Below are 25,982 nucleotides of genomic sequence, written 5' to 3' on the forward strand. Positions count from 1 at the left end.
AACTGTAAATCCCCGTTGATGAAAATGTAGTTTCTTTTCTTTCAATTATTTTAATTTGGCAGCTGGATCCTTATATTACGCATGTTTACTTGACACGTGTAATATATGAGAGGAGAAACAGGACATCCGCTTTCCAGGCTTATCAAACATTTAGTGTCCAGACTCCCTTGGATAATGGCCTCTTGTGTCCTCAGGCTGACTGGGTAATGACCCGCGAGCTTCATGCAGCAAGTCACACACACAAAAATACATCCCGCACACAGAAAAGCAATCCTTCGTAGCTTGCAAAACGCTCAGACTGATGGGTTTTTAACTAAAAGTATATGTTCTTTGTCCTGTAAAAGCATAAAATAAAGGGCACACATAGTGTCGCACGTAATGTAGTGTTGCGGGAGTTACACCTTGGATGTATTTAGAGGGAGCTCTCTTAACGCATCCATGGGTTACGCACGCTCCCGTCGTTGATTTATTCATATACTGCAGCAGTGTATTCTTCTTTAAAACTGGTTTCATTTTCAGCCCGTGCCTGCAACATAAACACACTTTGCTATCTGATGCCGCACAAGTATGAATACTGCCACGCGTGCAGCCGAGCAGCCACCTCTGCATATAAACATGGCTCCAGCGTGAACCGCACAAACAAACACGCCGCAACAGCCACTTGCATTTCTTTTCGCTCTCGGTAATAAGGAGAAAGGCAATTTAAGCAGCTGATATCTCTCTAACAAGCACAGAGGCAGGCGCAAACTACCAGTTACATGCCTCATTGGGATTTGTTTAAGTGTGGAAGATTGTTTGTGCAATTGTGTGTTATGTGCACCGAGCGAAGACTCCAGCTGATGAATGAGAGATCGTTACTGCTGCGGAGAGGCGGCGTAATGAGCCCACTGGATCCTCATGTACTGTGCTTGCCAACAGGATCCAGGTCACAAGGAGCATTTCTGTATGTCATTAAAATGGGAGAGGAATTTGAGTTTGATGCCTCCACCTCTCCCTCCTCCCCCGCCAAATAAGAAAAAAGTCTTGGGTGGAAAAAAAAACACCATTTCATAGCTTAGAGCTTCAGCTTTCAAGTAAATCTCGCAATGCTGTTAAATGGAAGGTTTTGATAATCGGTGGCAATCGTGTGGGCATTCGTCTCAAGATAGATTTCGGCTCGAGGCAATCGACACGTTAAAATTATTCATGCCGGGTAATTCACCCATGAAATGACTGAGAGCACAAGAATGTGGAGGAGTTATCATATCTGCCATTGCTTGTCACTGTAAAAATATATATGTGTGTGCACGTCTTCTCCCTGTGGCCTGCTATTAGCACAGTAATGAGACACCTGTTACTGTCGCACTCCTCCAGCATCCAACAGTCCCCCTGGGGAGATCAACAATCTCACAGCAGCAGAGGGATGATGACAGGAAGCGGCGATGGGAGGAGGGAGGAGGGAGGACGGAGGACGGAGGAGGGAGGAGGGCATGGCACGAGGCACTGAGCGAAGAAATGGAGAGAAGGTGCCAGCGTGATGACAGGAACTGAGAGGTCGGGTAGGAGGAGGGACGATCTGATTGAGACTGTGTGTTGGGGACAAATATTGTTCATTAGAGCTAATTGCCGTTCTCAGTCAACCCCCCCTCCCCCCTCCCTCTATCGTCGGATTTTCATTTCATCCTGATTTGTCGGTTCACTTCCCGCGCGAGCTGAGTTCACACGCAATGTTCTTACCTCTCTGTTCGAGAACAGATATAAGTTGATAAAGAAGAAGGTAGGCAGGGAGCTTGGGAACATTTCTGGCTTGCAGTGTTGATGAGAACAGCAGAGCGCCCGTGATTGTAAACTCAACAATTCATGTTTAGGATTTTTTTTTTTTTTTTCCCCTTCTGCTCGTTACATATTTATAATCCTCTTTATGAAAGTAGACTTGCCAGCTTAAGTCAAGTTATGAGCTTGCTGAAAGTCATTAATACATTGATCTATTCATCTACAGTAAAGGAGCATCCCAACAATTGACTGCAGATTCTCCATTGATGAAGCGAAGAACATTCATCAGAACATTGTTGCAGCATTATGGCTTTAACAAGAATCTCCTAAAAAAAAAAACTCACTGGGTTGCCTTCACAAGTAATACCTGCAAGAATAATGGGAGCCCAAATTGTAATTGAAAAGCTACAAAGTGTACAACCAAAAAGCTTAAGGAATTGATCTTGTCTTTAACCTCAGTGGAGACAGGTACCGTTGAGTTTTCCATATAAAAAAAATAACAATAATCAAACAAAAAAAATGACTCCTACTAAACAGACTATTGTATGTCTTCTGTTTGTGACGTAACCCAATCTGTGAAACCTTTATTCCACTTGTGAAAAAAAAAGAAGTGAAATTTCCCCCTTTTTGCTTTTTCATATCTTGACCACATTGGACCTGGTTTAAAAAAAAAAAAAAAACACTAGATCACTTTAAACTGCTTCGACAGGTCAAAAATGGACTACGTTATCCCAGAGAGCTATAACATCCTGTGAAACACAGCTTCTGATTTCTGAAATCTTGTTTCTATTTGTAAAAATGCAACAAAAAAAAGGGACATTTCACTGCTTTTTCCAACATCCAAAAAAAAAAAAAAAAAAAAATCACATTAGACATGGATCACATCAAAACCCACCACGGTATATTAGGAGCAACTAACCTTTTAGACCACAATAATGCCACAGTTTTGATCGAGTTAATTTATTCTGTGCGACCACAGCAGCATCTACACTAGATAGCGTCTTAACCCATTAACTTTAGCTAATATTTCACTGTCAGGCTGGACAGCTGTCTTTGTCAAAAGTAACGTTGTGCATAGAAACTAAAGGTAGAGGCAGAGAAAGTTGTATACTTTTGAGGACAACTTGCATTGACGCCATTGCAGTAGTGTTACCTTCCGGTGCTTCCCCGGGTTAATGAAGAAAGCGGAGCAGGTGTGTAGACAAGGAGGATCACGTGATTGACTGGAGGGGCGTGGCCAGGCCTGAAATGACAGGAGAGAGTTAGTGAATGGAAAAATACTGAATGAATGACACAGATATTGACACATTTACTCGGATGATAATTTTCAACAGCTCCTCATTATTATCACCAGGTGTCAGCCACGATAAAAGCTTTATAATACGGTAAGCTGTAAAAAATTATATTAAATTATTCACACTGCCAGAAAGACAGCAAAGACGCCGGAGTAACCGTGTAATTACGTCACGGCGGATGTGAGATGAACCTCGGGGACGGCGTCGAGAGTTGTCCAATCACATGAAAGAAAGGTAACGTCATGTAAAACAATACTGATTCGCTGCCAATAAAAGAGGGCGGGTCCGGGGCGCAGAGAAGTGTGGAAAATCTGAAACAACCAATCGAAGAGCAGTCTCGGGTCACGTGGTTGGCAAAAAAGTTGAACGAGTTGCATTCACCCTCGTTTGGCCAGCGCCCTGTACCAGGAAGTAGATGTATTTACACAGAAATTGAACTAAATATAATTTGTAAACCATTTTTTTTTATTGGTTGCTTACAGGTGCTGACACACTACCGGATGCACCTTACAAGCAAAATAATTAATTTATGTTTTACATGTTAGAGTAGTATGTTTGTTTTTCTCCCGAGGTTGGTATGAACAAACCGCCACTGGACCTGGACAATGGTGACAAACTGTGATAAGTCACCTCCACATTTTAAAATGGTTGGAGTGAACATTTCATACACGGCAGTATCTCATATACTTTCCAAAAAAAACTATCCAAGGTCGGAAAGGAAGAATTTAGATTTAATATAATTCTTTACAGTTTACCGTATTATAAAGCTTTTATCATGGCTGACACCGAGTGATAATAATGCATTTTAATGACAAGAGCATTCATGGACAAAATTGACGAAGCGTAAAGCAGAATACAGCACTAATGCCTTTGAATGTACTTACTGTTTTTGATTTATGAACCCCTTATTCATCCAGGATATTCACTGCATAATTTGGCATCTGTCATGCTGTCACATCAGTGTTCATCCCCGACAAGCTTCATGATTTAAGTAAGTAATATACGTTTTTTGGTTTTTTTCTTCACATACATTGTGGACAGATACAGATAGACCACAATTACATGTTTTAACTCTGAGGAATGCTCTACTCTGTGCAAGAACATCCAGAGGGGGGGAAAAAAAACTATACCAGACACCTTAAAATAAAGGGCAGGGTGCGAGTTACCACTTTGACTCCACTAATGACCGATTCCTGTCAACTTTAAAATGTACCTTTTTTTAAAAGGTAGAAATAAGAATAAGACAATTTAATCCCAGTTATCTGAAACCAACAGAGCTCTTTATTCCCAATCCACCATATAGATGACAAACATGGTTCAGTAGAATCAAAATCCCACTTTTTTTTTAATCAAATATAACTGGTGTACAAATTTACAAATAGGCAGCACGGATTTTACTGTACATTGTACAGTAGAACCAAAGATGCTGCAGTAAATTGCATTAGGTTTGTGAATTTAATTCACACCAGCAGTTGACATGAAATAGATCTCCATGTAAGGCCATGTTGAAGCATTAGATCAGAGGTGGAGCACTAACTGGCCTGCTCTTATATCTAGTGTCCTATTAAAATGCTTTTCAAATAGAAAATGACTAAGACCTAGAAGAGGTTTCCAAGAATGGAAAGGCACATCTCTGCATGACAGGTTCCGCACAGAGCAGCCTCACCAGAAATGTCCTTTTGATTGATATTTAAAGAAAGATGCTCCTGTGTGTCAGCAAGAAGTTGGTCAAAGCCAATATGACAAAAGCTACTTCAGTCAAACATAGAAAAGTTGCACCTTTCATGATTGTCAGAATTGTTACCATCAACAATAAATAACAGAAAACGACTTGATTGATTGGAATGCAAGGTGTAAAATTTACATTTGACTTCTACAAAGAATACAACTGTCTGCATAAAACATACATATAAAAGGCCTGAAAATGAGGACATTAGAATAACATAATTTATCTTTGCTTCCTTTACACATACTCAAAGACAGCATATTGATAAAAATACATTCCGTTTGACTTTTCAAAAGACGACAAAATAAAAACAGACGTGCGAGTAAACAGAAAAGTAAAAGGATTTAAAAAAAATAATAATATACAGTATACATCCCATTTACACCCTACAAATTGTGTCCATTTCCACAGTGTCAGCTGATCTGCTCCATCCCCTCAGTGTTTGGGATAGTTTCCTGATCTTCCAGACATAACATCCCAATTTTCCTATTTGGAATTCTAAATGGATGGCTGGTTTTATTCCTTTGGGAATCGAGGGAAAGAAAAGACCTGATAGGCTCTACAGGCAGCCGAAAAGGCACTGCAACCGCTCAGTGTTTGCGTCCGTCCTACATCTCGGCCCTCCGGTGGGTTCCCTTGTCTTGACCAGCCGTATCCTCGTCCGCTTCCTCCTCTTCCTCCTCGTAATTCTCTTCCTCGTTCTTCACACCATTTTTGTGATCCCCGTCCTTTCTTGGTCCTTCCTGGTTTTTTACTTCATCCTGGGTCAATTCACAAGCACACAACTACATGTTATGCCCAATGCACAGGCTAAAACCAATAATTAGATTTCAGATATTTTCCCACTAAGCTTAATAACACTTTTGGACATTTATGGGGATTTAACTGGAGACATGAAATTATATTGTTCTTCTCTGTACAGCAGAGCATGAATGAACCTGAGCGTGAAAGCGCCACTGAGCTGAATTTACACAAAAGGGTGAGTGATGCAAGTCTGGCAAAGAAAAGGGGAAAAGGAACTTGGCTTCATGTGCGTTAAAATGATTTATATAACTCATCTTAGTCTGAAAATCTTTTTGTAACAGTCGTAAACACACGCAGTGCCATAAAAGTAGGGACTAGAGATAAGATGACTGGTGTTCTCCAAGGTCAGAAGTGATGGTTAGTTACAGAAGAAGAAGAAGCAATAACTGGTCGAATGTCTTTCTCAAGGACATCTCAGCATTGTGGTCTGCTGGTTATCTAAAGCTTCGAACATTTTTCAGATTGTACTTAAATTACACAAGAAATATTACAAAACAATAAAATTATTTATTGTATTGACCTGAATTGTACTGTCTGAGTTGGCGTGGCATTTCTGAAAATGAATGTCCCGTTAAATAGACAAATTGAATTGTGATGGCCATTTTTCCGTAGTATACCGCTTCAACTCCCTGCACTGGCTGTTGGACGATGCGTGTCACCATGTATCAAAACCTGCTCACCGGTTCTCCACAGAACCCACCTGTTCAATATTCTCCTCTTTATACGGATCCTCTCCTTCCTCTTCCACTTCCTCTTCCTCCTCCTCTCTCTTCTGCCCGCCAACTACCTCCTCTTGGGCCTTCGGTGAAAAAACAACCAGACAAAAGGATTACATGAACAAAGCGGGTCTGTTGTCATGGTAAGAGAAGTCAGAAGAAAGGTACACGGAAACTTACATCACAGTTAAACAATTACAAAAAGAGTTGTATTCTCCTGGTGGTTTGGGTCAGTGGGAGCCTCGCTATACATATTTATATTACTGCTCATTATGTAAAGCACCGTGTCTGAGCACGTGTTACCTCATCTTCTACTTCGTCCTGGTACTGGTCATCCAGTGCGTCTTCCTGTTGATCCGGGTTTCCAGCCATCTGAAAACACACAAACCACACACACACAAGTTAAAACAGTAATTACCCATTTATTTTCTTACATCCTGGAGTTTCTACTGGATGTCTTCAGTCCTCAAACCCTCGTTGTCAGTTTTGTTATGGCACAATGAGCTTGTGTGTGTGTGTGTGTGTGTGTGTGTGTGTGTGTGTGTGTGTGTGTGTGTGTGTGTGTGTGTGTGTGTGCGCGCGCGTGCATTCAGCTTGTAGCTGTGCTGCTCTTTTTTCCTATTTTCAGCTTTTTTTTTTCCACCCTGACTGCCGATGTTTTTTCTTATGTCAGTACTCGATGTTTTCCTGCTGCTGTTATCTCTACAGTTGGGTCTGTTGGTGCCGAACATGCGGCAGCATCTGTGCCTCGCTGACCACCTCGCCTCCGTATTTCCTCTTTCTTTTAGTCGTCTCCGTCCTCCGCACTCACCACCAGGTCCTCCTCCACAGCAGGTTGTTCGGGGCCCGGGTGGGTCTCCGTGTGCTGCGCTGGAGCTGCCGGCTCCTCTTCCTCTTCATCGACCCCCCCTTCCTCCTCAACAACTCTGTGCTGCGGCCGGTCATCCTCGGCCTCCTCGAACTCATCCTCTCCCTGGTTGTTGGGGTCGTCCTCGGGATCCAGCTCACCATCTACAGCACCCTGGTGCAGGAAGAGATCACGGCAAAAATAAGAAGAGCCGGAGTAATCGCAGTACAAGTGGCTGAAACTTTGCACAGAGAGAGAGAAAAACTACTTGGTGCAAAAAAAAAAAAAAAAGTCAGAATAAGTGGTTAAAAAAACAACAACATGATAACCTGGATGTAATAAAACGGTGGTGCAGAGGATTTCAAGCTTAATATGTTGTTATAACAATACAGTGCTTTCAACGTACTGCAATGTTGATTTTATTTCTTTGCTGGTATTCAGAAGATTTAATGGCTCACTGGGTTGATGGACAAGTGGAAGATTGAGAGAGGGAAGATGAACACTCACTCCAGTGTAGCATGATGGGCAGGGACGATTAAAGAATCAAAGTTTAGACGGATGGCTGAATGGTTGTGTGACACGCGACAGACCGGTGTGAGTGAGCGAAGGAGCTGCGAGGACAGACAGCTGCTGAGGACATGTTTTAACAGGTGGATAGTGAGCAGGGTGGAGAGACCGAAAGACATTCACCTGCCGATGTAGCGGCACTCTGTGATCCGCTTCTTGTTTCTCCTCCTCCTCGTGTAACATGTGAACATCTCTCTCTGTTAACGCACAAACAAAAGCCACTAAATCGACCAGCTGCTTGTGTGAACTCGTCGAACACCATCAGATACCAAGAAACATTCATTCGGAGTATATTTTAATGTAATATTTACATTTTAATGTCATAGGTGAAGCATTTGACTGTTGATCAGCACCCCAGGTTTTGTCTTACCGTCTTCATCGTCAATGTGACGGTCCTCCTCTCCTTGAACAATGTCATTGTCCATGTTCTCATACTCTGTCCTCTTCCTGATGACAACAATGACAGTGTAGGGCAGCCACATCAAAACAGATGTATTCATGTTCAGGAAAAAAAAAAAGCACAAAATCAATAAAACCAAAACCTTTACTGCTCGCCACAGTGCAGTTTTAGTGTTCCTCTGAGTGATCAATACACATCTAACTGGATTGTTTGTGTGCCAGACTTATTCTAGTTTCACGTTAAATTATTTATATTCCAGTTTGCAGGAAGTCAATGTTATTTGCTAACATTAATAAATTAAATGAAAGAAGAAAATGGCCAAAAGCTGTGTTTACCGGACAGCTGATTCCCTGCAGTATCTGGATGTGGTTTATAAACAAATGCAGCAACATGACTAAAGATGAAACACCCCATGTCTGGGTCACTCTGTTTTTTTCTTCTTCATAAGTTAATATTTGACCTAAAAGTTTTTTCAAGAAATTGCTTATTTTAATTCATATGTTTCAATAATTTGAACAGGACAAAATAAATAGCATTTTCCTCTTTTGTGTTGACGTGAAGGCGCTAATCCCCAAAATCTGGACACCTAAAACTACTTGCACTGATAGATAGCTCAGAGTTGATGCAAGCCAAGTATATAGATATATATTTCTAATTGGAGCTAACTCCTTGCGCAAGTCATTTTAAGGAACTCCAATTTGAAATCTGACCTTTGGTGCTCCTCTCTCATTTGCTGCTCTCGTCGGTCAGCCTCCTTGTGTTGCTGCTCCTCTCTGGCCTGCTCCTCCTTCAGCCTCTGCTCCCTCTCCCTCAGCACCCGCGCTCTCCGGGCCTGCACGGTCTCCTGTCGCAGCTGGATCTGCCTGCGCTCCTCGGCCCTCTGAGCCTCCAGGCGCTGCTGCTCCTGCTGCTGCTCGTAGGCCGACTTGGCCGGCGCCGCCTGGTGCTGCAGGCGGGCCTCCTGAAGCTGCTCCGCACGGGCATCCTTAGAGACGAGACGAGGCAAGGAACAAAAATGTAGAGCAAGAGAGAGAGAAAGAAAAAAAGAAAAAGAAAAAAAAAAAAAACAGCAAATCAAACACATTTAGCTGGTGCTAATCTAAGACATAAATGTATTGGTATGGTATCAGTTATTCTTTGGGAGATGAAAATGACATCTTAAACAATGAGCAGAACACATAATGTGCACGTTTTCATAAATCAGGGAAGTAAACACTAAAAGGTTGTTATTTATTCAAGTTCCACTGGGATTAAAGCTAAATTATGAAATTTCCGATTTCAGCAGTATCTGTTCCCTCAATATGACAAGGATTAACATTCTATTTATGAATACAATTGTTTTATGTTGCTCTATTAAGACAATCTGAAACGCTTTAAGTGACGCCATATCTATGTAAAACACGTTTTAAATGTCTAAACTAAAAATAGCCGAGTGAGATACAGGACATTTAAAGCAGTTCGAGGCCTGTTTGAACCCTGTTGGAAATAAGACGGAGTGACCAGTTCTGACCTGCTGTGGCTGGCGTCTCTGTCGGTCCAAGGCGTTCTCGTCTGGCTGCTCCTCTGCTGGCTCCTCCTCCTCCTCGTCCTGCGGTTGGTCCGGGTCCTCCTCCAGCTTCTGAGGCTGTCCTGCTTGGGCCATCTCCTCCTCGGCCAGCTCCCTCCTCCTCTCGGCCTCTCCCTCTCCATCCTCCTCCCTCTCCGGCGAGGTGTGCTGGGATTCACTGGGGTGAGACCTGATCTCAGTGTGGGCGTGCCCGTCCTCCACTTGGTGGTCCAACTGAGAGGAAAAAGTCGCAAGAGAAATAATTAAATCTTTGCATTTTCATATTTACAGTAAACCTTCTTCCGGATAAACGTATCTGATAATCACGTGATCACAAAGAGTCCTGCATTACCTTTGACTTGGTCTCTTGGTGAGCCTGGTGATTTTCATGGACGGGCTCGTCATTTTGGTTTTGTTGCTTAGCCTCCTGGGCTTCATGGACATGGAACTTGGGAGCAATGGAAGCGGCTGCTTGGGGGACGAGGTGATGCTCCGGCTGTGCCAGGTTGGGTACCCTATTCAGGGATTCCTTGAGCTGCTTGTATTCGTCCACCTGCACCTAAAGGGAACAGCAAACACGACAACAGGAAGGTTAAGACTAAGAAAACCTCTGTGGACCTGTGTGATGCTGCATGAGTCTCACTGTGATTCCGCTTTACAACAGGTCACCACTTACAAAGGCTTTATGCCTTTATTAATTGTAAGTAAATCACTTTTCAAATTTTTAGACAACATTTATAACCAATGGGGAAAAAAAAAAAAAAAAAAATCTTGGCTTGAGCAAAATCAGTCTCGCTGCCGTGTGTCCTCTTCCATGTTCTCTTGCTGTGTGTTTTTAAGTTCTTTAGTTGATCACAGAGACCCTTCTATGGACCATTTGACCTCTGACCCTGTGAAAAACAACTGCAGCGCATCCACACATCTTAACTATCCGTTAACATTTACAACTTGTAGTCTTGACGGATGACTGCTTAAGCCCTCTATTAGTGAAATATAGACAATTATAACTGCAGATGACATGTCAACTTGTCATCATCAGCATGTTGGCTAATTAGAAAATGACAATAGAAGCTGTGTTAATGTCATGACTCAGTGAAACAGCAGCTGGAGGTTTTTCAACACAATGCAACCGACAGGTGGTAACAACGTTTTTAAAAAAGGTGACTTGGGGTCACTAAAAAAGGCTGGCAAAAAAATAGTAACAAAAATGCATTTGTGTGCATCTCTGGGATTAAAATCACAGACTTTCCATAAATATTTCAAATACTTTTTTAGTATGAATAAAGAAAACTATTCTTCTCTTAAAAACAGGGCTACGTTCTCAAAGGTTGAATGTTTTTGAAACCAAACTACGGTTTCAAAATAAGCAAATATTTTATTCCAGAAACAGCAAGCGAGACTAGGAACCCAGACCAGACCAAGAATGCCGTGTTTTAGCATTAGATAGTTTCCTCTGGGATACAGACAGATTCCAGTCAGTTTAAAGACAGTAGTATGCCCGCCTAAAAAAACCCAACAGGTGCTAAACATTTGAATCGGTACCAGAAAATAGAGGACGTTTTAATACTGGCCCTGACCACAGATGAAAATACTGTACGTTGTTAAATGTGATTCCAAGTGTTATTACTTTCGTTGTAAATAAACAGCAACACAGTCATGATTCATAATTCACTTGCATCTTGAAAAAATAACATTTCTTGATCAGAAAATTTGCACACTTTGTCGTTCCCTGAGGCCATACGGACATTTCTTTTCAAATTGACCATCCAGTGGCGCACTCCTTTTATACATACAGGCATACTTCCTGAGCAGACCAGAGGGTTAAAGTCAAAACATTGTTCCCAAATTCCTCCCCCTGTCCCTGATCTCGCACTAGTCTCTCCAGTAGAGCTTTCTGCCCGATTGGCTGCAGTGTGCTTTAGATGTACTACTCTGACAGCCCTGACTTAACCAACCCCCCCTAGGGGGAAGGAAAAGAGTGTGTAAGGATGCATGTTGTCCAATCAGAGGCACTGATGGAAAGCAGGACAGGCTTTGAAACGAATTCGCAAATGCAGACCGACAGACAGAGAGAGAGAGAGAGAGAGAGGGACTATCCATCAATGCAGACAAAAAGGAAATCATCAGACTACTGTATATTCAATAAACCATTCAGGCATTTCAAAGGTCACTCTCTAGGAGAAACAGCACGATCTCATCTAATTAGCTAAAAACCAAGCTTCCTCTCCCCCTCCTCTAGTGAAGATTGAACGGTCCACTAAAATTGACTTTTTTTTCTGCTTTATTGTGAAGATTAAATTAGGCTGAGGGGATGTTTTACTTCCTCTTGATCCTACAAACAGCATAGTGATAACACAGCTGGAGTTTCATATCGTCTCTGGGGACACACTAGTTCCAGGACTTACGCTTCAGTTTTCTGTACAAGTTTGTGTTTGATCAGGCCATTGATTCCCAGTAACAGAACCTCCATATCAACCTATCCGTTTTACTCCTTTTATACTCTCTTAGCTTTACTGCTGACATGTTCTTAAAATGTCATTAAACTTTAAAGACACGTCTCTTTTCTCTTAAAAAAAAAGAAAAGAATAATGGTTAAACATTTCAAGGCCTTTAAATGAGTCCAAGCAACCACTGCTGTAACACTAGAAATGTGACCAAAAATCCTTCGACATGTGTGAAGCAGGCAGATATTCAGCATTAATCAGCTTTTGTATTCAGCAATTGCAGCAAAAAGTGAGACTGCGTTTCTGTGCCACTGTCCTACCTGAGCTGCAGCCAGCGCACTCTTGTGGTCTTCCAGTGTCAGTGCGAGCAGGTCGTGGGATGCCTTCAGGTCCTGATGCTGAACCTGAACACGCCGGTGCAACAGAAGTGAAGCAGCATTAAAATGCATCTGCCCAAATATTTTATTTAAAGTAAATCTAGGTAAAGACAGCGTGTTTTTCTTCGTTTTCTTGAACCACTGTCACAGCTTTATATCTTTATTTTCCAGAGAGGCAGATGGCACAACTTTGATGCTTCGTCAACTCTCGAAAAATGACAAGACGCAGACAAACGTGGACCACAAAGACATGAAAAAACTGTTTGAGTCTGTTCTCACCCGTGCATCCTGCAGCTGTGTGTGAATGTCATGGTGGGCTTTCCTCAGTTGTTTATTCTCCTCTTTTAGGTTGTAAGCATTATCTGCCATAACAAACAGCAAACACATGAATAGAACGCTTGCACTTTGACAAGAACAATATTCTCCTAAAAGACATTTAAAAATGATTAGATCCCTCCTATTTTCATGTTAATTTTTAATCTTTGTTATTGCGCTTTATCGTTACTTATTATGAATGGCAGTTATCTGAGTAGATATTTTATAGCGATGAGGCCAAAGGAATTCAGATTTAAGAAATCAAGCTTGGAGCACATATCAAATGGGTATGACAAAAACATTTCTAATCCAGGATTACAAATCTCAGCAGAGAGTGCTTTACTTCAGACATGCAGTATTTTATTAAGTCAGAAGATGGAGACAGAATAAGAGTATTTAATGATGACAGTACTACATAAGGCTACACTGCACTTATTACAGTTTATTGTAAGTGTGTGCAGCATGTCTTCATTTTGTGCACCTAATGGCCAATGCCCAAATATATACATAGTTTAGATGTAGTGATACAGTATAATCACAGCCAACTCAGAGAGAATTTAAGCAGAGATAACTTATCCAATGCAAAATAATGACTCTCGTAGACTGTTCCCCCCCCACCCCCTCTCCGTGTGACCGTCACTACCTTTGAGTTGGGAGATTTCCACCTCTTTGGTTTCCTGCAGTTTCTCGTAGCGGTCCTTGTGCTCGTCCAGCAGCCGGCTGTGGTCCACGCCCTGGACTTGGTGCTGCTCCTGCAGCTCGTAATATTGCCTCTTCAGGTCGTCATTCTGACTCTGGCAGAAAAAAAGGTTCTTGTCATCATATGCTCTACCCCTGTTACACACACACACAACCTTTACATATAAAAAGAAAACAAAGAGAAGAAGGAGGCAGCGTATTCCGCCGAGGTACATCAAAATCGTTGGCTTTCAACTTTGGTAAATTTACATTAAAACACGTTATTTAACTTATTCAACTGTGTGGCCAAAAACTAAGTGCTTTCAGTAAATGTACTGATGGTCTGCACGTGAGGCATTTAGGGGACGACCTGTAACTTGTAGGGTCTACTGATAGCCTGAGTATGAGGCGTTTAGAGGATATCTGTAATTCATAGCTATAGATACCTACAGTTTACACTCTTCTCCCTCTAACTGCATGAAACTCTGCATGCACATTGGTCACACGCCACGCCACCCACCACAAGTACATCCTCAACCTATGGCAACGCTGATGACGTATAACAAGGTCAGGGACAGTCTGCATGTTTAAACGAAAGGACAAAAGAAGGTCAAGTATGCAGATATCTGTGTAAAGAGAAATAAGACAGAAACCTACAGGGCGAGTATGAGTGTATTTTTGTGCGTGTTGGGATTATGATGAGCCATACCTTTAACACCTGATGTTGCACTTGTAAAGAGTTTAATCTGCTGTTGGAGTCTTGCTGTTAGAGCATAAAAACAAAGGTTAGAAAAAAAAACCTATAGAACCACTGTCTTTGTAGTCCAGGCAAACCGTTTGTGTACCAACAGATAATGGTGAAAAATGATTTACAGAGCTGGTCGGGGACATGACAGCAACGCTAATTGCAGAGCACTTAAAGCTCACACCCCAAAGCTCCTCACACATTCAACGAGGTGTTGCAAACAGAAGGAAAAACCTGGTGGCCACCTACATAAGAGACAGAATAAATAAATTGTGAAAGTAAGTTTCTACTTGGTCATGAAATAGAAGAAAAAAAAACAAAAAAAAAAAACATACCTTCTCCTTGTTCAGTGACTGTTGTGTTTCGAGTTTGTAAACCAGATAATCTATAAAACACACATGAAGCTAGTTTTTAATGTGAAGGAATTTATAAATGCACATGACACACAATAAACAAAGTATTACTTTATTGCACTCTAATATCTGTTTTAAGCCATACTGAACATCTCAGAATGAGATATGAATTTCCTAAGGCTTCTTTAAAAAGGAAATAAACTGTACCAGTCAGATTGAGTGTAGATGTGATTTTTCTCACCTTCTTTGGCCTTTTTGTGCTCCAACCTCTCCTTCTGAAGAGACTTCTCCAACCTGGAGCGATGCTCATACACCACTGAACACAGGAAAAGCATGGAGGGAAAGAGAGGGGATAAATAAAGGGAAGAAGAACAGAGTGCTTTGAAGTCCACTCGGACCAGGTGGAACAGAAAAAAATGAGCTGCGATACAAATATGTAAACAGCAACAACAAAAAAAACATATGAGCTTCCAGATGCTTAAACATGTGTTTTTAGGAAGACTGACACAGAGAGCATATGTAATTTATGAGTGACATGAGAGTCTGTGATCTTAGTACATGACAGCTCGTCCATAAGCAGAAAGCTGCAGTAGTCTCTCCAAGACAAGATCTACTAGTCCAAAGGCCTTTAAAAGGTTTGGTTCCGCTGGTTTCTAACTCAAAACAAGAATAAAAACATGGAAGGTAGGAGAGTTCTTGAAAGTAGACGAAGGGCATTTCCATACCTATAGTCAGTTTGCTCTCGTCCTAATCAGTTGATGAGTTTGTAAACTTGGGAGTGCTACCTTAAACACTTAACCCTCCTGTTATGTTGCGGGTCAAAGTTTGAAAATCTAGAAAAAATATTTTAAAGTACTTTTTCTGTATCAAATTTCTTCTGCTTGCCTTAATTAGTGTAATCAAGGTAAAACATTTTTTTTTTTTTTTTTTTTTAAATATCATGTATTTGCAACCCCTCCCTGCAAGTTTATATTACAGAGATTATGTTCGGGTCAATTTGACTTTGAAAATGTGAGACAGTCTTTCTTACTCCCTCCCACCATGTTTCACCCCATTTCTCTCTCTCTCTCTCTCTCTCTCTCTCTCTCACACACACACACACACACCCACACACAATTTCATCCCAATCTCACATGCACTCTCTTTCTAACTACCCCACTTGTGTGAGAAATACAGATACTATTTTGACGGGAACCTTTTTTTTTTCCCCCCCGCAGGAAAACTGCGCCCACACTTAGCAGGGAGTGGCGAAACATACAAAATGGTTCCTTGGGAGTCCTACCAACTATACACTCTGCAGATACACACAACTCAGCAGCTTACTGTAGGACAACATGAGCAACAGAAACAAAAGGATGACAGCCCTGGAGGCTCTGGAGCACATCCTTGATCACGACAGCGAAATAGAGGAGGATGTGTCTGAAGATGAAGACCATCTTGAGGTCAATTCAGATTGTAACGGTACTGATTATGAACCATCAGATGAGGAAAGTGATAGACCTGTTCCTCCAAGTGAGACATTTGTGTCAAAAAATCGTGAAATACAGTGGTCATCCTCACCCAATACACATCAGCCGAGACCGTCTGCCGAAAATATTGTAAAGACAGTGCCAGGCCCCACCAGGACGGCGGTGACTCGTGTCACAGACATCAAGTCAGCTTTTGAGATGGTCATTCAAAACTCAATACAGAAAGTCATTCTAGAAATGACTGATCTAGAAGGGACACGTGTTTTGGGGGGAGAAGTGGAAGGAGCTGGTTGAAACGCAATCCTTATAAGTCGATTTGGCTTGATTTTGAGTGAGCGGGTCAATATGACCCTGAACAGCAGAGGTGTCTCATCTCGATTTATCTACATCACCCCATGAAAAAAAAGAAAGCTTCAAAATGCAAATAAAATTTAGGAAAAACAATACATGTTATGGCAGACTAATGCAATTTACATCTAGGTTTTTCCAGTGTACCTAAAAAATAGTCTGAACATGTATTTTTCCTGAAAACGAGCGAGTTATCCTAATTGAACTATGATCTATGGAGGGGTGAATAACTCCATTCCACTAAAAACTGATTGAATTGTTAGTAACCGTGTTGGTGATGAGGTACAAACTATATTTATTAGGATTTTTGGGTTTCTGACAACTTTTGGATGATTAAACATGCACTGGGTCACATTGACCCGGGAACATCATTGCTGTATCTAAGAAACGAACATAACAGGAGGGTTAAAGAAAACATCTCGTAAATATCATACTGCAGTGAAGACTGGCTGCCTTCAGACAGCTGAGCAGAACAATGGAGCTAATCTTGATGCTTAGCTCAAACAGGCAGAGTACACCTGGCAGCCGGGCTCAAATTCAAGATTATGTCTCCGTCACAAATGAACCAGAGTGTGTTTGGGACCAGACGGTCGCCACGTCTTCGCAAGTGTGATTGTGTGGATTTAAGCCATTACTGTGTGCACACCTGTCCGAATGAATCCCACCAAGATAGAGCGAATCCGATTTGAACAACAACTAAAATAAAGCACGTGTTGAAGCACCACTACGTGTGCCTTGCCTTGGATACTAATGTTTGTGTTAATGTCGTCAAGGTGAGAGTATGGTAAATCATCTGAACATAATTGTAAGTAAACAGAATGGTCCTGAAAGTCCCCTCATACCCAAGAAGCTCTTAAATACCCCTTCATTTAACGGAAATGCCGCTGCTTTAGCGTTTAGATTGACTTCTAATCTCTTCAGATGTCCTCTGAAGTCCTCGCACTCACTTTTTTCAGACGGATTTCGAGTTCAGAACCTCTGTTTTTCCTCTCTCATCAGGTTTGATATTCAAATAAAACAGAAATAATCCTGATTGAAATTAGGCATCAGCCCACAGAAGAGGTATGATAAGTGTTTTGAAGCTGATCCGACAGGCAGTTGCACACAAACAATGCAACATGCGAATAAGAAATGTCAGGTTTGCATGCCGCAAGTCCTGTTCGTGTCCGTTTAGCTGCTCGACCGTCCTCACTTTTGTTCTTTGAGATGAAGCCTGATAAACAGACTAGTGAGTGATGTTTCTAGAGAACTCCCGAGGCCTCCAGACAGAACTGAGAGTCAAAATAATAAAAACAGTAGTGTTTGCTTCTCATGAGACCATTTTGTAACTTTGTTTTGGCACGTACAAAAAGACAATAATGGTTACGTTCAATAACACTCTGGGAAAAAAAAAAAAACACTTCATTGCGCTTAATCTTTACGCAGTGCTTAAAAGATAAGAAGGTAAGGATCACCTCTCACGTTACACTTTATACACATATTCTGGCTCCGATAACTTAACCCATTAAAAACAAAAACAACTGGACAGTGAATATAAAGTCTTCACTTCTTCCTGCCGTTGGGGGCCGGGCGCTCAAACTGATGATGCGGCTATTTTTCCCTCTAAGTGCCACCTCAACAGATTCCAGGATAAGCTGTTCGCTGCATCTATCTTGTGATCGTTTCGGGGGGACGGCAAATGTGAGAAGGAGAGGGGCAGAAGAGTGGGTAAGCGTAGGGACAGAGAATCAGAAGAACGAACAAAGAGAGTGAAGCAACGCTTCCGTTCAGGAGGTGAAACGGGCGCAGGCAGGGCAAAGAGCACCAGATTTAGCAAGAGAAACTGGACGGAGGAGACAGCCAGGCAAACACACGTGTGGCGACATGGTGAGAGGCAGAATTGTTAATAAAGGAGCAACAGGGTGGAAAGCGATTATGTAAACTAATAAAGGACAATAATAAAAGTTACCCTCTGACAATATACAAAACAAAAGTGGTGACAATTGTGGTGTTGACATAAAGAGTTACTTCCAATTTACCATAATCTTGATATATATATTGCATGGACATTTTATGCCAATGTTTGCCCCTTCGTGGACAGATAAAAGCGTACATGGTTCTAATCATTCGATTCTGTTCCAATAAAGGGATGGTTTTGTTTTTTTTGCACTCCGTGCTGCGTTTCATTCTAAATCGGGCCTTCCTGTTGTTTTCTAGTCAAACCTAAGAAGCTGAAATGTTTAACGACGCGTGACTACCGCTAACGGTTGGACATCGATGTTTGTCTGACTGCCTCAGAAGTGGAGTTTGACCTTCAGGTCTAAATGCTCATAAAAATGGCTGGACTCCGACAAACTCTCTCAAATTTGTCCTCTTCTCCGAGTCCTCGTCAGGTGGATGTCTATCTTAGTCACATTAAGGAGGTTTTATTTTGCTCCTCGGAGGCGTTGTACCACCTTGGCTGTGCCAAAGATGAGGCCATGTTGCTGTTAGATGAGCTCAGCTCAGGCCACGCAGTGCACACCCTCTCCCTTGGGGTTAACACGGCTACAAAGAAGCTACAGCCTAAAGAGCAATGTCTGGCGAATGTGCATGTGAATTATCAAAACAAACATAAGGCACCACCAGAAAAAGTTTGAATTTACATATAGACACACAATGAGCTTCACATTGACACAATAGAGTAAGACCGAAAGAGAAAAGTCGGTCTTTTCTCCTTTTGCTCCCACATAGTTTGGATTTCAAATTATTCCCAAGTGAAAAAAAAACTCTTACTCCAAATAGAACCACTGAAATTTTCAGATGCCGAGAGCTACTATTAGCTCCTCCTCCTCTGTCAAATCAGAAATGCAATCCAATAAAACGTTCCCACAAACCAGCAACAACTTCCAAACTCTCGCCGACACGACACACCGCTCAATCTCACATCTGCCCTTATATAGTTCAAACCTCATTGAGGATGGGAGTGAAGATTTATTGTTTGAGGATTTCCCCTCAGACCAATGAAACATTTCCCTGACAGTGTGGCTAAAGTGTATCTGCAGAGCGAGAATAAGGGAGCTCTCTACAGTGGTAACCTTTACTGGCTTCCTGGTTCAGACTCAGGGGAAGATTGGATTTGGTTGGATTTGGCTAACGGCGTGGACCGGTGAAGGGGGTCCAGGATTTTGTCTGTGGCCGATTTGGGTGCGTGTGCGTGTTCAAACTCAGACCCTTGTGTACACACAGACTTACAAACACAAGAGGCCAGTTCAACTTAAGGCGTGAGATTAAACAGACTTTCACTCTTTCTGATAACGCAGAAGAAGGTGAATGAGTGTTTCACGTATCCTGAACCTATTTTCCCTGGGTGGTCAGAGAGCTTACAGAACGCCGGAGCCGTGCACACATAATCGTGACCATTGTCTTCAACAGCTAATCTGACTCACAAGCTAGTCCTTACCGCATTCAGGTCGTCCTCCAGTGGACTAGAACTGGTCCAGAGTCAACTATCAGGTCAAAGAGACATCACACGTTTAGATTTGATTCCGTGCACTTCCAGCAAGAATTTTCAATTCACAAGCTGGTCATTTTGTAGCGAGTCTGCTTCACGGCTTACATTGCAATACAACTCAAGACTCACTCACACAGAAAAAGAGAGGGCGAGTCACTCTCATCGTAAACTCGGACTCAACAAATGCCACCGAACTTTGAAAACCCTCGCCTCAACTCATGCGAGCTTCTTTTCGGTGTTACACTTCAAACCTTTTGACAGCTGTAGTCGTCTTTGCATGTTTCTCCTGTATGTAGCATCTAATCTCACATCCCCACACACGTTTGGCCAAATTGTTAAATGGCGGTCTGCAAACAGCTTTTAGATGCATTACTGCCACCTTCTGGCGGTAGTAACACATTACTACCCGGCGCTGGTAAAAACATAAGGAAAGAAGACAACAATCATATAAACTATTTCAATTCAAATGTCATGACCAAACCAAACTGTATAAATCAACGTTATTGAGTGTCTTACTGTAATTGAATTACTACTTTTATGTTCATCTTTCTCTTATAGGAGCAGGCAGTGCAAACTTATGCAAAACATCCATTGAAATATTTTGTGGGTTTCAAAACTTCCTGTTAGTCAGGAAATTCCTGGAACTTTCGCTCTACTATCCAGTGGTAAAAAAAAATAACCTGTGCAGGTACCTTTACACCCAGGAGTCCTCATTTAAACCTTTGTAAACTAGGCCAAAAAAAAATTGGTTTTCCACAAAAGGTTGCTCAGACAGGCAGCCCGGATGTCCCGTTTTGTCTTGGTTTTTTTTAATGAAATTGTCACAAAAAAAAAAAAAAAATGTATCTGAGAAACCTCATACAGGTGGGAAACCAGCAATAAACTCACTTTTTCATTGACCAAAATAATGAACTTCACGATGAAGGATGAAGGCCAGAGAGATGTGGACATTTGAGACATCAAGTGATCTGTTGCGACAGGTCCTGCACGTTACATCTCGTCCCACAGAAGTCGCTGATCTAATTTCAATTCCATTTGATTAAAGTTTTGCAAATCATGTGCAAACAATGTGGTCTGTGAGGGAGTGCATGGGTGTTAACTCACAGGGACACATTTGCTAAAGTGCCTGTTGATCCTTTTAAATGACTGACAACTGCTCGCCCACGGTTACAGCGGGCAGCAGTCAATCAATATGGCTGGCTAACAACCCCCGAGCTATGGCCCACCTCTAAATATAGCACAAGGAAACAGCAGTCGGTTGTGGATATCAAGTGGCCCAGGCCCTGCGATAGGCTGAATGATCCATCGCTTCACAATAAAAGTTAAGGGTGTGGCGCGCAAGTTGAGCAAGATGGAGTTAAGCTATACCCATTTCATTCAAAGTGTCACAATATGCAGGCCTTCTCTCCGTTTCCAGGCACATCAGCTTTACTGCAGCTTTTAAAATTTGAAATGGGAGCCATTTGTTTAACGTTGAAGTGAAACAATCTTCAAGGTCTAAGAAAGAAGATTTAAACACTCTCTGACATAATGCAGGTTGTTCTCTTATTCTGACAACAAAACACACACTTTGCCTCCGTATGCACATACTGTAACAGGCACGACGGCTACGAGCTTCAGGGCAGCTCCATGGTAGGTCTGCTGGACAACGCAGTGCATGAGATGGGAATATGACTGCTACTTATGTCGATTAAAGGCTGCATTAAATTGGCTCACATTAATACCTTTGCCTCTCTGATGTGGGCACGCAAACCTTGTTCTGAAAGGCTATGTAGGAGTGGGCTCTCCGCCCGGATGTTAATTTTAATCCTGAGCCATAATGGCAGGACACAAAACCTCACATCCTGTCAGCACAACTGAGGGTGGTTAGGTGTGTTTATATGGAGGGAGTAAATCAGTGAGGTTACTGCTGGACAACGCTGTTTAATCTTTGTAGAGCTGCCGGGGAAGTAAAAAGTTCCTCAAACTGGATGTTTCCATAGAAACACTCTGCTGGAAGTACATTGAGATATAATGTAGGTCTATTAATGTGAGCCTGTGTGTCTGAGGTCCATATCTCCTGATTTTCAGCAGTAAATGTTGAGGTTTCAGTAAATATGTTTCTTGGTTGTTACTAAATAGCCGGTGACGTGATGCCAATAAACCTTTACAATGCTGTAACCAGAGGCACTTTACATGGGTAATCCCTGATCTGAATGGAAACTAATGTGTTTGAGCCACCATCAGACTTTTAAATACAGGACTGGAGCCCGACTATATGACCCTGTGTATCTAACTTAAAGCTGGGGAAAGCAGTGTTTCTGGTGTCATTGGGTAAAAATGTTATAGTAATATTCAGCATATTGTGATTCAAGTGGTCTGATAGAGGAGTAGACTTCTGCACCTTCTCTTGGCTCTGTATTCACGGTTTAGAAAATGTACCCCGTGACGGAGGCTTAAGTCCAATCACAGGTCGTTTCAGAAAGAGTACGTTCCTATAGGTTGTTCTAAAAATGCAGATGCATGCGCACGTCACTTCAAATACTAAGCCTGATACTAAGCCTGATTCAATGGCTAGGGAGGCTGCAGCTCAGTTGGTAGCGTGGGTTGCACACTAATCGGAAGGTTGGTGGTTCAATCCCAGCTCCTCCTGTCCACATGCCTAAGCGTCCTTGAGCAAGACACTGAACCCTAAAAAAATTGCTCCTTTGTTGTAAGTCGCTTTGGATAAAAGCGTCAGCTAAATGTAATGTAACAAATGTAAAATCTGGGAGAAAAGGTTACTATGGCAGCAACTGGGAGACATTAAATCCTCCAGTTCAACATGGAGGTTATATTCTGAGTCTTAGTCTCGAGGGTCAAGGCATTTGGGTTGTTTTATACCGTGATCTCCATGATTAAAACAACATGTATGCTAACAGTACGAGCAGTTTATCATCAAGGCTGAAAGAAGTTGAAAACCATCAGCTGTATCGCATTACAATGCAAATGTGTGCAGCAAGGCACACCGAATCGAATGAGATCATCTATAACAGGTTCCTGCAAGTGTGAAATTTCTACTGTGTTGTTCTTTGAGGGATTGCGTTCACAAGAAAAATATATTTCCTCCTAATTAAACCAATTCATTTAATAAATTAGCAAAGATTTTTATACTGAAACATCTGCCATTGAGTTCTACATATCTGGTATAAACTTGAATGCGTTACCTAAAAGAGTAAAGAAGTTAAAGCAATTTCTGGGATATTAGTGTGCCCTCATTAGCCCACAAATGTATGCAGAAAGGTGCTCCAAAAGCAAATCAGATTATCTGGTGTAAGTATGACTCGTTTTTGAGAATACTGTGTTCACTAGCTAACAAGACAACATAATGTTCCACGTGTACCAAGCTGGATAGACATAAAAAGTGAAAACTACATTTAACATTGGGTTTTTATTAGCTTGCTTCGCATGAAACAAGAATGACTGCGCTCCCCTTCCCTCCTCTGTTCCTCCAGCTGTGTCTGGCAGCAGCAGATGTTCCAGCTGACCTCATGACTTCTCATATACTGCAGAGGTGAGCCTTGGGACGCAGTGAACAAGGTGTCTGTGTTTCATGGTCTCCAGTCACCAGCAAACTGTTGTGGTGCTGTTCTCGGCAGTGTGGAGTCTAATTGAACTTTTACTGTAAGCCCATGCAGAAAGCAGACATGTTCAACCAAAGGAATCCTCTGGTGAACTTTAAAGCCCAATCTGCTCACACCTTAACCTGGTTTAACACAAGATTAGAGGTCTTGGCCACAATTAGGTCAAAAGGTCAAAGACGGGTTCCTAGTAAATCACAGCTTGGCTACAGGATCCTTACAGTCCGGATAAGACAGACGGCAGACGGCCTGTTTCAGGGGACTCTATTTATGGAGCCGTTCTTGCATCTGATACACGCACAATACAAGTGCTTATTTGAACTTTGAATTGTGGCTTTCTCATATACTGCAGAGGTGAGCCTTGGGAGGCAGTGAACCAGGTGTCTGCGTTTCATGGTCAGCAACTTGGGCAGCAACTAGTGATTGTTTTTATTACTGATTAATCAGGGAAAAAAAAATTCTGTTCTGTGGTCTGTCAATGAATTATTTTGCCTCTGGGATAGCATACTAACAGCCTTTAAAATTTCCCAGATTAATTGTGATGTATTCAAATGTCCGGTGTTGTCCCATCATCAGCCCGAAACCCCAAAATAATAAATTGACTTCCATAAATCAGAAAGAAAAGAATATAATATAGCCATTTAAGCAGTGTGAAAGTGTAAATGGGCTCTTTTTTTTGCTTAAAAACAGATTGCGCATTTTGGTCAAAATTACAAACTTTTTCAAGCTTTTTTGGGGCAAAGCGGAATGCCGAACAGATGTACGGTCAGTATTAAATCGTATGAAGTCCTCAAGTTTGTTTGAAAATGTGTACGCGCTCGGTGGAAAACCCACAACACAGAAATTGCGGTTTTGTCGGCGGAGTCTGGTGTGACATTTCGATCGACAAGAGAACCCAGGGCTCACCTCCGTCAGCTGTTGACACAACACTCAATCACTTCACCGTGTTTACCTTGGAGCTGCGCCGAGAGGGACTCTTGATGCTGCTGATACTTCAGCGCCATGGCTTCCGTCCTCCTGAGCTGTTTGTGCATCTCGTACGATATCATGCCCCCGTACATCATCCCGCAGACTACGGTGACCAGCAGCAAGCACTGGAAGATCCTCCGCTGCCTCCGGGAGCACACCCCGCTTCCCATGTTGGACCCGCACCCCTCCCCGCTGTCTGCGCGAGGAAGCCCCGTCTCTGCTGCTGGAAACTTTCCCCACAACTTTTTACCTCCCGGTGAAGACTGAAGAAGCCCCCCCACCACCACCACCACCACCACCTCTCCCCTCACTCCCCGAGCATTTCCACGCAGACAAATAACGAGTTAGGCGCTAAATATTTGCTTTCGTATGCATTATTTCTGCCGAGCCACTTCCACTCACTACTCTCCCCTGCGACTTCAAAGTAGCCGCTCAGATTTCCGCTTGACTTCCAAGTCAAACTCTTGCTCTGCCCTGCTTGAAACGCAGGACGAACACAGTTCCGCTCGCCTCTTCCTCTTCCTCTTCCCCCCAGCAACCCTTCTGCGCTTCCGACGCAGTTCAGACAAGCCTGTTGAAAAGTTAAGTCCACGACGAGGCCTCCATAGCACCTTTTAACTTTTAGTTACGTGTCAGCCGAGCGAGCAGCTGCCTGCCATCCAACTGCAACTCAGGAGGAAGTCCCACCTCCGATAAATCATACAGTTCCCTCCTCCCGCCCTCCGAGGAAGGGATTTTATCAATTGGTCGCTCCAGAGCTCGATCAAAAGGCGGCCAGGAATGTGAGGGTGGAGAGACTGGAGACTTGTAGTTAGCCCTTTACAAAGACCTGTTGTAATCCCAGCTACGGAATATCTGCACGAATAACATAGACAGGGGTGGAAGAGGTACTCAGGTCCCCTTTTTAAAGAAAAAGTACAAACACCAACTCTGGGAAAATATTCCACTACAAGCAAAAGTTCCACAATCAAAACCCCAATAAATGTATTAAATACACTGAAATGTCAACGGTGAAAGTATAGACTATGCAAGAAATACTCCCTGTCAGTGTTTTAACTATTACATGCGAGGTTTTTTTTTGGATGAATATAACTGCTGCCATAATGTGCATTTTAAAGCTGTAATTGTGTTTGTGCTAATTTGAACTGTTTTGCATACTGTTGTATAGTGTAATCTACAGTAATGCATCATATTCTATATATAATCATTGTATATTTGTAGCATCGGTGTCCTGTGAGAACCACGTATCAAAAAGTGAACAACCCACAAAAATGTGGCTTTTTCCAGCAATTCAGTTGGCTTTGTAAATAGTTTTATTTTACGATATGATAATGTGAACATACTTAGTCCAGATTTATTTTTGTGTAAAGTATATATTTAATTTGAATATTTGGGGGATTAGTTCCTAATAAACTCTAAGAAAGTCAAGTCCTGTGCTATGGCAGAAAAGAGTCTACATTCATAATGTGAGACATGATCAATGTTCGTACAGAAGTATTGATTCTACCTTTTAAAATGTTTGGCTTAAAGAAATATGAGTCTTTGTTCTCATTTCCTTCT

The 25,982-nt window shown here is 42.1% G+C and overlaps 1 protein-coding gene across 1 annotated transcript; it reads right to left on the bottom strand.

The window, feature by feature from the left end:
• Positions 1-4,305: 4,305 nt before the first annotated feature.
• Positions 4,306-25,075, bottom strand: golim4a (golgi integral membrane protein 4a). Its single transcript, XM_069688565.1, has 16 exons — positions 24,406-25,075; positions 14,807-14,881; positions 14,548-14,597; positions 14,177-14,230; positions 13,433-13,583; positions 12,754-12,836; positions 12,418-12,501; positions 10,006-10,212; positions 9,618-9,887; positions 8,818-9,092; positions 8,078-8,154; positions 7,831-7,904; positions 7,105-7,314; positions 6,597-6,665; positions 6,278-6,376; positions 4,306-5,534 (listed from the first exon to the last, which is right to left on the bottom strand). Exons 1-16 carry the CDS (start codon positions 24,590-24,592, stop codon positions 5,382-5,384), a joined length of 2,118 nt encoding a protein of 705 aa, XP_069544666.1. The 5' UTR covers positions 24,593-25,075; the 3' UTR covers positions 4,306-5,381.
• Positions 25,076-25,982: the final 907 nt, after the last annotated feature.

This window comes from Brachyistius frenatus, unplaced genomic scaffold (assembly GCF_029030835.1).
Source record: "Brachyistius frenatus isolate BFR_SWC_R1_liver_20210118 unplaced genomic scaffold, ASM2903083v1 Contig_1, whole genome shotgun sequence".
In the NCBI taxonomy this organism is placed as follows: domain Eukaryota; kingdom Metazoa; phylum Chordata; class Actinopteri; family Embiotocidae; genus Brachyistius; species Brachyistius frenatus.

Bases quoted from the DNA above. Each gene is read 5' to 3' on its own strand.
- golim4a (XM_069688565.1), bottom strand. From the start codon at position 24,592: ATGGGAAGCGGGGTGTGCTCCCGGAGGCAGCGGAGGATCTTCCAGTGC. The intron at 13,584-14,176 runs GTATGGCTCATC...TTTTTCTGCCAG, and splicing joins TGCAACATCAGGTGTTAAAG to AGTCAGAATGACGACCTGAA. The intron at 12,837-13,432 runs GTAGTGACGGTC...TTGTTATGGCAG, and splicing joins GGAAATCTCCCAACTCAAAG to ATAATGCTTACAACCTAAAA.